The sequence below is a fragment of the Scomber japonicus genome, chromosome 1 (assembly GCF_027409825.1).
Source record: "Scomber japonicus isolate fScoJap1 chromosome 1, fScoJap1.pri, whole genome shotgun sequence".
In the NCBI taxonomy this organism is placed as follows: Eukaryota; Metazoa; Chordata; class Actinopteri; order Scombriformes; family Scombridae; genus Scomber; species Scomber japonicus.
This window is the reverse complement of record NC_070578.1, coordinates 10,546,346-10,558,906: the sequence shown is the minus strand read 5'-3', so window position 1 is coordinate 10,558,906 and position 12,561 is coordinate 10,546,346. Positions and strand designations below refer to the sequence as shown.

The 12,561-nt window shown below is 39.1% G+C and overlaps 1 protein-coding gene across 1 annotated transcript; it reads right to left on the bottom strand.

Annotated features, from left to right (window-relative positions):
• Nucleotides 1-840: 840 nt before the first annotated feature.
• Nucleotides 841-6,694, bottom strand: lrrc28 (leucine rich repeat containing 28). Its single transcript, XM_053316742.1, has 10 exons — nucleotides 6,552-6,694; nucleotides 5,370-5,611; nucleotides 5,120-5,160; nucleotides 4,844-4,881; nucleotides 4,302-4,439; nucleotides 3,225-3,431; nucleotides 2,643-2,745; nucleotides 2,345-2,529; nucleotides 2,085-2,244; nucleotides 841-1,974 (listed from the first exon to the last, which is right to left on the bottom strand). Exons 2-10 carry the CDS (start codon nucleotides 5,535-5,537, stop codon nucleotides 1,905-1,907), a joined length of 1,110 nt encoding a protein of 369 aa, XP_053172717.1. The 5' UTR covers nucleotides 5,538-5,611; nucleotides 6,552-6,694; the 3' UTR covers nucleotides 841-1,904.
• Nucleotides 6,695-12,561: the final 5,867 nt, after the last annotated feature.

The following is a 12,561-nucleotide window of genomic DNA, read 5'->3' as shown; positions in this document are numbered from 1 at the left end:
TAATATGTTCAGTTTATATACTGCTTCCTGCTTGCATGATGCTCTCCTCGTCATGCTCACATGTCCAGTACAGTTTATGTTCACTCTACTCATGTTTTTATGCGTACGTGCAGCTTTCATGTATGTTATGGTTTTAAGTGCAGTCAGCAGAGATGTGATAGTCCCAGAGGGAGGACTGAGAGGATCGTGGTCTCACGCTGAACTCGTCATCGATCCTCATAATGGAGCCGCTCAGCTTTCACCTCTGCCTCTCAACACCCCTCTATTATCACTGACAACATATCATCACAGCTCCTCTCACACTTTGATATACATACATAATATTACATAAAATAGTCACTCTTTTCCAGAGCACCTCATTGCATCAACAGGAATAAAAGATGCTTTTATTTAACATGAATTCCCTGATATCACAGTGCCAGAAACATGACTTTTTGTGTTTGGTTTTCACATATTACACGACAGTTGATTTGAAAAAGGGTGCACTGATGTTTAAATGCTTTAAATTAAGCTTAAAGTCTCCTGACAATAGATATATCATTCATGTATCTATGAGAAAATCATCCTGAAGCTCAGTGAATTGATGGAGGTAAAAAAAAAACAGGTATGGAAGAAGCAGCATCTGACTCTGGAGTCCAGCAGAGTTCTCCCAGGTCAGCTTGGCATTGGACGATTTGGCACAACACCTTCCTCTTCCTCCTTAGCACTGGGTTTGACCTCACCTGCTGAAACTAAAGTCGCTGCCAGCATTAAAGCTACAACAGTCTAAAAGTAACTACTGTAAGAAGCTGTAGTTGCATTAACTCCAAACACAGACACAGAAGAAAAATTCACTCTGAGTCAAACATCAGTCAACATTTACTGTCAAAAGCAACACGACTGAAACAAATGATAAATTAGAACTGTACAACATAGTCATGAACATGAACACAAAAGCGTCAGTTCAACCACATAATCACACAGTGCCTCTATGTATATGTATACAAACTTCATCTTTCAAACTTGAGTCTGCTGAGGCTGTGAATGTTTTAAACTATTTGACCTTTCTGAGCTCCTGGAAGTTTTAAACAGATTACATTTCAGTTTAAAGCATGTCATAACAAAAATATTACTTCTCAAAAAGGTTAATAACATGGAATTTTGCTCCAAAACCAGTTCAACATTTTTAAAACGGATACCTAAACAACTATATGACCAATATTGTCTAAATGACTATATACTAAAGACCATGAGTTTGGCTTCAAATGTAAAGCATTTAATGCATGTGAGAGTTTGGTGTCTTGCTTAAAAGACACATGGCTTCTTTTGGAAAGTTAATAAGTCTCCCCAAACTGCTGCTGTTAAATAACACATATCAAATAGATACATTCTTTCAAATTGTAATCCTTCAAGTGTTTTTTTTTTTGTTTTTTTGAAGTAATCAAAACAAATCCTACAAATGTTAATACCTCGAAGATGACTCCACAGTCAGGTGGGATGTGTCTGCTGCAAAATATTTCTGTGTGAAAAATGGTCACAAAAATTGAAACAGTGCTTGCTCTTTTTTTTTTTTTTTTTTTTAAGTGCCCACATGTGAGTATGGGGGGGGGTGTTTGTAGTTACATCGTGTTTAATACTGTTTCTAGACAAGATGAATTACATGAACACAGCAGTGCACTGTTCACACATAGTTGTTAATACACACAAAAAAAGGAATAGGACCCTCCCGATTGGTTAGTCTCAGTGTTTTATGTTGAAGTGTCGTGTGTCCGTCATCTGACCTGCCAAACATCCACACAGGCTGCTTCTCTGTGTTTGTTGCGACGCCGCACAGCACAGACCTTTAAGATCCACCGCTCACTGCCGAGTAAGACCAATCAGCAGCTCCTGATTGGAAGGAGGGGAGGAAGGCGAAGGTGATGATGTCACCCCTGGAGGTTAAACGTCCGGAGGCAGTGACTGGAGCAGCAATAGGCCACGAAACTCACAGTCGTCCTAAACAGGGAATAAAGGAGAAGAAAGAGTGAAGAGGAAGATGAGGAGAGCGAAGTCGCCATCTAGTTGTCACTAATGTGTGGTGGCTGGCTCAGTGTGTTTGTTGTAACCTGCGGTGCACTCCTGCCAGGGCGGTTTCACGAAGGGGGAAGAGTTTGGGGTAGATGATGGTGAACATGGCTTGGCTGCAGCGGTGGCAGTGACCCAGGGGGAACTGAAGTAGGTCCAGCAGGCTCTTGGGGAGCGTGATGGGAGGCAGCAAGTTCAGGTCTAAAAAAAAAACACAACATTCATATCTGCATCAGTACACAAGAACAAACTTTGTACTACAGTAAATACTCAGAAGTACAAGGTGTGTATTACTCCTCACCTGTTGGGCGGTGGTGGTAAAGGCGGTGCAGGGTCCTCATGGAGAGCTCCTCCAGGGGAACCACATTATCTGTCTCTGAGCCCACCACCTTCACTTCAGCCGGCAGCCCGACCAGAGCCTCGCTCAATGCTTCACCCAGGACCTCACCCCACTCACCCTCCAGCACCTGGGATGACACGCCACACCTGCGTAGAAGCAACACACACACACAAACCTAATCAGAAATATGTCCTATAGTGTCTTGTTTCATGTGTTCAGAGTAATAAGCCAAAATGAATGCTAAGGGAAGGTATATTACCCGCTACAGCCGATGACTTTGTTATACAAGTAGGAAGGGAGGCCTTTTAGGTCCACGTTGTTGTCCACAAACACAAACTGCAGCTCCCGTGATCTGCCCAAATCTGAAACCACACACACACATTTAGAAACTAAGATAAGATAAGATAGATAAGATATTCCTTTATTAGTCCCACAATGGGGAAATTTGCATTGTCACAGCAGCAAGTGGACAGTAATAGAATATAAGAGCAGCAATAAGAAAAAGAATAAAGAACAATAAATAATAAGTACAAAAAAAACTACAAGAACAATAATAGTAAGAAATATATAGTAAAATAATCGTGACATTATTTACATTACTTACAAGAGTAATATTGGTATTGAGTGGTAATATACCAGATATTCTTATTGCACAGATTAAAGTTAACTAAATACATATCTATATTATATGAATATTGCACACAATTGAAATTATGAGTATTGTCCGTATACATGAAATACTTATATTGAAAATGATTGGACATTAAAAGCGCAAACACTGCCTGACTCACAACACCTAGATCACCATGGCAACACACAGATAAGGGGGATACACACTAACCAAGTGGTAAAAAGGTGAGCCGGTTAGTGGCCATGGAGAGCTGGTTCAGACGGTGGAGCCAGCAGAGCTGGCGGGGAATGTGGCTCAGCAGGTTGTGGTCAGCCGTCAGATTCTGCAGAGAGTGGCAGCGGTGCAGCCGGTCTGGTAGAGACATCAGCTGGTTCATGGACACGTCCAGAGTCTCAAGCTCCTGCAGGTCGCCAATCTCTGAAACATGAGAGAGCCTTAAGTTGAAGTTCCTCTAAATCACTCCTTTCATATTCAGCTCACATGATTTATCCTGACTCAGTCACTTGAAGACAGTTGGTGTGATCATATCTGTGACCTTCTGTTAATAAACAGTGTAACAATCATGATCCTTTACCACAGAACAGAATTATGTATATTAAAATGAGAACAAGCCTTTCCACTATTGATTTGTTGTTCCCAAATAATAGTATAATGTTAGCATGTTACCAATATTTTATATTTATTTTGAAAATGGCTCTGAGGATGGATTCCGAAACCACAATATAAGATGGAAATATCAACTTGAACAATCATTTTAATTCTATCTTTTTTTATTGTATTCCTCCAGAATAACACAATTATGTGGATTTTAGCTTCAGTGGTGCTTTCTGGTTTCCATATTGTTCGAAAATACACAACATTCACAGTCCTGCTGTGCTGATAATACACAGGAGAGTGCTGCTGTTTGCTCCCTTCTTTTCTTTACAGTTTCACTGAGGAGCGCTGATGCCCTCTGCTGGCCATCCAAGTTGGATAACTGAAGACTGACACCCAACAGTGGTAAATGTAGCGAGTGACAGTAAGAAGGTGTTACTATTGAAAGACACATGCATATTCACATTAAGATAATAAATATATTTTGTAAGTATACATATCTTTGTCCTCTGCTGCACTTTATTTGAGATATTTTACTACACCCAGGCCTTGATGCCCAGACAAACTTTATATGACAACATTTTTGTCTTGCTTTTTAGTTTTTGGTCCCCAGAAAAAACATAAGTAAATCATTTCAACTGTATAAAAGTGACCAAATGAACTTTCACTTGATAAAAGACAACAATCTTTTACCTGGAGGGAGGCATTTCAGCTGGTTATTAGACAGTCTCAGATGCCGCAGGGACCTCAGTCGGCCAATCTCTGGACAGAGGAGCTGGAGGGCGTTATTACTCAGGTCCAATGACTGCAGTCGGGCCAGGTTTCCAATAGCTTAGAATCAAACCATAGGCGCCCTCATTATATTCAACATACATACAGTATTTATCACAGCTTACCTCACAAGCACAGAAAAGGATACACAGTCACACATCACTATCAGGCTGATAAGTTCTTCTACTTTTACACTATTGACAGTCTTACTAATCTAGCATTTTATATCATGTCATGTCACGTCCACATTAATACATCATTGTGAGGAAGAAAAGATAAAATCTGAGTTTCTCAACTCCTCCTTTTTAATTGCCTCTTATTAACAAGTACACCAGCCATGCACAGGAATTTGCTGACGGTGTCTATGACCACAAAGTATGACAGCAATGAATTCAAATGCTGTTCATTTGAAGCTACTGTAAGTGAGACAGTGGCACATTAGTATGACATAGATGAAGACTCACCTTCAGGAATAATGACTATGTTGTTTGAGTGCAGATACCTTAAATGGAAGATATGATAGAAGTTACAATTTGAATAAAATAAACTATTTTCAAACTCACTGGTTACAGTGTGATATCTTTTAATGTCATGTCAGTGATATTTGGCTATCAACTGCAGGTCACACATTCAATTTCCATTTATATACCAACAAATAATGCGCATGAAAAAGAAACATTAAGTTTTGTTGTAAAATAAAGATTGTTATAATTATTTGTGAAAAAAGTCTATATACTCACAGTTCAATTAGATTTGGGAGCTTCTGTGCAAGATTGTCAGGCTGATATAGAGAGAAAACAACAGAACAGAAATATTCAGTAAATCTCACAGGAAATAAACTTGTGAAACAGTCCTGCTCACCATTGTCTCACTTGAAGTGACAGATCTTCTAACATTTGAGAAAAAGTCTTGAGTCATGCTCTGTTGGGCCTTTCTTGTTAACAAATAAACTGTATGAATAATGTCTGACAGCGTGCACATTGTGGATACCAGTGTAGTGAGTGAGTTCCTCTTCATGTAAAGTCTCTCCAGAAACTGCAAGCCTTCATCTTTCAGCAGCTCCACGGGGAAATTATTCAGGTTCCTGTAGTTAAGAAACAGGTTTTTGTGGCGCTGCTGCTTGGCCATAAATATAGCCTCATGAAGTTCAGTTGCCATTTTTGAGGACACCTCTCCTTCCAGATGGAGGAGACTTGGCAGCGCTTCTCTGTCCTCTAAGGCATCCCTGATTTCTGAAAGAAAAACAGGTGAACAGAACATCAAAGATGCATGAGTGAAAGGACAGCACAGCATGCAATAGGATAAATATAGAAGTCAAAACTTCATGCCTCTGCACTACAGTTTGTGGTGCACAGACATATGCAGCAGGGTGAAATTAACATCACTACTAAAAACTCACTTATGTGCTCTTTACTGGCATACTACATCGCAGGACGCAGCCAACAGCACGTACAGAGGGAGCTAGTCACAAAATGGCTAATTACTGCATTCCAGTGTTACAGTTGAACGAGCGACCGTGTTAACTGGTGACTTTCAGCTGAATGCGTTGTGGTTGTCCGTAGTGATGACGATTTTACTTGCATCAATATTAATTACACATTCATCATCTGTTTAATATCTACCTATTTAAGCATTCACCTCTCCTATTGTTTCTTACCAGGTGGGAAACAAATCGTAAATGAGCAGTGCACCTTCACCTTTTTGGGGGATTTTATACCGTTATCCTCAACCGGCCAATGTTCAACCAAATAACCTGTGTATTGATGCATGTTATTAAATAGCCTACTGTAATAGATATAGTATCGAACATCCAATTCCATTTCACGACTGTCGTCACTAAGAGCAACAGTGGACGCATTCGTCTGGAAGTCATCCGTTAACACGGCCATTCGTTACACCAAAACATTATTCCGTTGTTTTGACACTGACAGAAGTAAAAAAAAAAAACCCCAAAAAAACAAAACAACAAACCTATCAACTTACAGAAGCTACACACTGTAAATACACACTACAGCTAGCTAGTTCACTTGACGTGGACTTACTTCAGTTTTAAGTAGTTGCACTGTTCATACGTATGTTTTGAACTGTCAGTCCATTAGCTTGGAAGCTAAGTGGCTGCTGTTAGCACGTCGCGTCCGATAACAAGAAGCAGCACAGAAAGCATTTATTTACCTTAACTTTACAGGAACACTTCACTCCATCTTATATCCCAATTACACTCATTGCCTGCCTAAAGGGGAATATCTGTGTTAAAACACAAAGCTAGCAAGTGAAGGCTTGTTGAGCAGCAACAGTCATCTTTCGTAAACAACGTGATGACGTCACAACCCCGTCCCACGTCGAAGGTCACCCGCTCTGCTTCTTCTCAGACGCTCTGCTACCACCTGCAGGTACATCACTGAATTGCACCATGTAGAGTTCCTCCCAGTGAATTCCTTTATTCCAGTAAGACTGTAAGACCATAATAAAAACAACCTAACTCTAGCTTTACTGAGGAAGTATGAGTTTTCATAAAGGAAATATAGATTCTAATTTGTATAGCAAATGCATTTGAGTGAAATATTCAAAGGTTACACCATTATGAACAAGGAGGATTAATTGAATCCAGAAAAATCCAGATATTTTAAAGCACCAATTCTTACAGAATGAAGTTTATATTTAACCATCAGAAGTCAATGTTGTTTGGTAGTTTAACTGCTGCTGCACCTTGTCTTAGTCTGTAAAATAGTGACTGGCAACTGAAGCCGTAGTGGAGCAAAATTGTATGTATCTTCTTGGCATCAGTTTTTCTCCTGTCTCATTTCCTGCAATCAGTGGTTTGTACTACTAGTGCAGATATCTTACCTTCTAACAAAGACAAGCAGTCAAACTGTTTGCATACATTTTTATTCATCTTAAATCTTGTGTAGAAAAAAAAAGAATCAGAGAAACAGACATTCTCTTTTCCTTCAGCCAATCGTTTTTTCCCAGTATTTCAGAATATATTTATAACAGGAAAAAATCCCTACAACAGCATGTACAAAAGAAAATCTAAATGAAACCTCAGTCTAACAGATCATTTCAATAGAAACGCAAGAGATGGAAGGCTATGAATAATTTACACACATCAAAATCTAACAACAAATTGGCCATCATTGTAAGAAAAAAAAGTAAAGAAAAAAAGAAAAGGAAATTTGTTAAATTTTATGTCCGCTCTGTGAGGCATTCCAGTGGTAAAAGTGAGGCAAAAAACAGACCACAAACACTGAAATACCAATCCTGACCTCATTGGATCAGTCAACTGTGGTTGGACTCTAAACCAGAACCTAATGATGATGTCAGCTAGACCTCCGATCCTAATACTTGCAGCCTAAAACCAGAAACCTGCCTTAGCTCAGAGAGACAGAAGATTGATGAAATGAGAAAAAGAGGGATTTTTTTTTTTTTTTTACTGGAATTGTGATCACCATGGTAACACGTCTAGGCAGACAGGAACAGCACCAACGTCCAATAAAGGCAGTAAGGAACCTCGAGAGTCACACGAAGAGGAAGTAATTTCCATGTGTAAAACACAACACATCCATTAACTAGCTTCTCGGTGACCAGACGTGTTTCCATAGTAACTAGCAAGGATCATTAGCTAGCTCTCAGGTCACACGCACACGTCTTTGAATGATCAAAAGGCTTAAATGAAACCAGATGTGGTCAACCTTCCTTGTACCTGGCACTCCACATGGCGTCACTTGATGACGAGAAACAAACCGCTTCCAGAGCACATTAAAGCCCAATGAGGTTTGTGGGAATGTAGATTAACTAATTATTTCAATCTGGCAGCGTGTGGAACATTAAAATGGTCGTTAACGGTTTAGCAGAGCACACAAACATCACCATCACGTGTACTAGCAGCGGTAATTTACTATGTGTACAGTATGTTAACTGTTAACCAGTGTAAACTGTCCCAAACTAAAAGCACAAATCCTCCTCAAATCCCCTTCTTCTTGTAGCAGCCTCAAGTCTCATAATGGTCTTCTATATGGAGTGAAAGACCGTGAGGGGCACCACAGATTTCAATTGTCACACAGAATATTGAAAGAGAAAAAAGAAAAGAAAAAAGCTTGCAGTCCTGTTTACACGTGACTCCAAAGGATCTTTTAAACAAGCGAATGACACAAAAATAGACTAACATTTTTCAGTCATTAACTTGGTTCCTCTGCTTAAAGACGGCACTGTCCTTCTTTTTATCCACGAGATGTGTCTTTCCAGGCTCCTCCTGGCTCTGGTGGCATTTATGGTGCAGATTTAGGCTTCAGTTGGGCCCAGTTTGTGCCTCTCTTATATCACCAATCACTATTACATTCCAGTCACACAGCTAAACACCAATTTTTCCCCCAACATTTTTCATGGAAGTGATTTGAGTATTTTGGAAATTTAACCTGTGTAGAACAGACAGCAGTAAATGTTGTAAACAGCCTTCCTGGTTTAGAAAAGATATCCAGGTATTTATTTAGCAAAAGGAGAAAATAATGCTTAGCTCTGTGACTTAAATGTAAAGGCACGAACTCGAGCTAGGCTTCAGGTTTGTAGGTCTACAGGCCAGTCAGTAACACTAATATACAGTGACGGGAAGAGGCAGTGGGTAGAGGTGAGGGGGGTTGTCTGAGAAAAGAAAGTAAAGGTGAGGAGGTCAGGAGGTTTTAACAACTGGTCACAGCAGGACACTTCCTCCTTTCTCCCGTGTTTTTAACAGCTCTTCTCACAGTGGAGGATCAGAGAAATGAACCAGCCTTCCACTCTACCAGACTCCAGGTAAAAAGTTATCATCATCATTGTCATCAGAGCTTGCTGGGTGGAGCAGAGCTTCAATCAATCACCCACAAGCCACGGCAAAAGTTTGCAAACAACCGCTTTGTCCCCAAAACTCTACTAATAATCTAACAGGAGCCTGAATGACTGGTGGATTATCTGCAGAGTAGAAACAAATGTTCACCCGCATTAATCTGGTTTCCCTCTGCCGGCCTTCATGTTTTTTTTCGGCGCTCCTTCCCCCTCCAGGATGGTTTTGGTTTGTGGTTTGGATTTGTCATCAGCACTCGGTAAAGATCGTCATTACAGCCGGACAACAGAGAGATGAGATGTTTTTGTCTTTTTGTAACGCGTATATAGATAGAAAGAAACAAAAACTAAACAGTGAGGTAGATGGATGGTTGAAGAAATAACAAAATCTTCCCCCGAAATAGCAAAAGAAACACAAAAATATCAAAAGGAAAAGAAAAAAAATAAAAATAAAAAAACTTGCGGGGTATTTGTACAGTGATTTACACTTCACAAAAAAAAAGTAACATAAATAACCAAGAAACATCTGGTCTGGGAATCCAAATGTAACTTTGTGAGGTGAATGAGCCTTTAAAATCTATTCCATGTGCTCGTCTCTGATCATGCTCGTCTTCATGTTTTAGTCTGATGTGACTTTTTAGTAAACCTTAATTCTGTGATACAACAGTCAGTTTAATGATGTTTGTTCTCTCACAGCGGACTTGTCTCAAACCAAATGTGTGTGGCTGAATTCAAGTTTACTATTTTAATTGAAAAAAGCAAACATGACAAACTCGTTCATAGAAACAAAAAGGGCCTCACTCCCGAATCCCTTTAGTATCATACTTAATCTACTTATTCACTGACTTTTTTTCCATCAGTCCATCAGTGCTGTAAGATAATTCCTCTTATTTCTGAACCCAATTTGACTTCAGCAATCTTCTACAGACAAATGTTAATATGTTGGAAAATAGATAAATAATGCGGATTGACTCCAGCAGCATACAGAAACCCACCCTTCAATTAAAAAAAAAGCTGACTAGCAGAAAGTGAAATTATCCTACAGATAGGTTTTTGCACTTCAGAAAATTGTTTAAGGTTCGCAGCTACAACACACCAATTTCATTTTGCATTTGCTTTGTACCTTGAAGTCAGTGTTATTTCACAGCACAGACATATGAAGCCCTGAACCTGACTGAATGTAGTTAAAGCCTATCAGACAAGTCAAAAATAGATCTGAATTCAGTGATAAATAAAACCTTTAGTTAAGTAATCACAATGGAGTGGACAAAATAAGGCTTTAAAACTTAACCTCTAATCAAAAAAAGCTTTGTAGTTTTTACATTAGCTAATCCAAAATAATGCAAATTACAACTCAACTTATCTCCTTCAACTCCTTGTTTTACATTTTAAATTTTCCAAAATGTCCTTTTCCTCGACACAAATTGGACTTGTCCTTATATGACAGAGCAACGTTAGCTCCACTGTGTGTGTGCGTACCATGTAATCTAGTATCCTGTGTGGAGTTAGCTAGTTTAACTGGAAACACTTAAACCTACCAGGCCTTTTAGCTAGCTACCTAAACTACAGTTATAATGTTAATGCTGCATGTACCGTTGTGTTACTTTTGATATTTTATAGCAGTGCGTGACATAATGGCTCCTTTTTTTATTAGGTAAATTAACTATAAAATTGTGAGTAGCATTAGCTAGCTTATTTCATTAGCATTCACTTGCTGGCTTTGTTTATGAAAGTGAGCTGCAGCTAGGTAGCTAGCTGGTAAGGCTGATGCTAAATGTGTTTAACCACCAGTGTCTTCAGTTAAGATAGGTAGACACAGATAGACAGACACACAGATAGACACACACACAGACAGACACACACACACACACACACACACACACACACAGACACACACGAGTAATAGTGAATGGAAAAATTATTTGAAAAAAAAAGAAAAGAAAAAGGAAAACCAAGCTGTTGAATAATACAATCAGCTAGTAAAAGATAAAGTGAAGGCAGAAGAAATAAACATTATTTAAAGCTTAATATTTCTTTTAAACACTATTTGAATTATTTAACTAAACATTATTTTTTCACGTATTCAGTTATCTTCTAACTTGTATGATAACATTTTGCTACATTTTGTCTTTTTCGGGGCTCCATACAAACAGTGCAAGAACCAATCCAAAGCTGACCGTGACCCTTCTGGTTTCAGACTGTTCTTGTCTAACAACCAAAGAAATTGAAATAACAGAGTCAGAGGGAGGCAGAATCAGACAGAGGTTAACAAATACACACATACACACACCAGGCTGGATGTCTCTGGGTATGACAGCACAAAAAAAGAAAAAGAAAAAAAAAGGAAAGAAGAAAAGGATTTAACTTTTCTCTTTGACCTGAGATTTAGTTGGGGCTCTTCAGTAGCGCCTGACTTCTGCCCTCTGATGATGGGTAGAGGGGGTCTAGTCCAAACCACCCATGGGGACAGAGGCGGAGGCGTCCCGAGAGAAGACAAGGACCTGGACCAGGTCCCCTATTCAAATGGGAGGGGAAGTTACCGGTGTTTCAAAACACAAGGCAAATTGTCGTACCTTTTACGCAAACACAGAAATGAAACCAGCTCAGATACACTTTACACAATTACAAGCATTTAAAAAAAATGGACTGTAGTGGAAACGTTCGTAGATCTGACCTGAAGGAGTTTTTCTCTTTTTATATATAGATATTAACTATATTACAACCACAAGAGAAATAAGGAATAGCAGCTTCTTTCTGTACATGATGAATGTCTCCAACTGTATAAAAGTTAGAAAAGTGACACAAACAACTGGTGTGTACATAAATGCTCTGCCCACATAGAGATGTTGTAAATGTTGGAGACTAATGACTAGTCTAAAAAAATACCTGTTTGTATACAACAACTTTGTCTCTGAACATGGAGCAAACTCAGATTGAGAGACGTTAAAGATCTAGTGTTTTGTTCTAGTGTTTTCCACCTTATGCTCGTCCCTCCTCAGTCCTTTCGCTCTGAGGTTGTTTTTTCTTTTTTCTTTTTTTGCTTCTTTATTGACTATTTTTGGTGGTTAAAACCTTATGGAACAGCACTTTGTGACAAGTTGTGGCTCAATTTCAGATAAATTGATGTAACCAAGGTCTACGACGTCTTCTATCATTTTGATAGACAACCATTTGATAGAGGTCTAAACTGACCAGATCAACACAGTAGCTGTAGATATCAGTGAACAGCAACAGATAAAGAGTGTAGGACTGTAGAGGGAACCAAATATCCCTTTCATCACAAACTTTTGAGAATGAGAACGGCGTGGAAGCAGATCAAAGTGCTATTTTTTAAAATTTCATTTTATTTTTGCTTCCATTTTCAACGCAG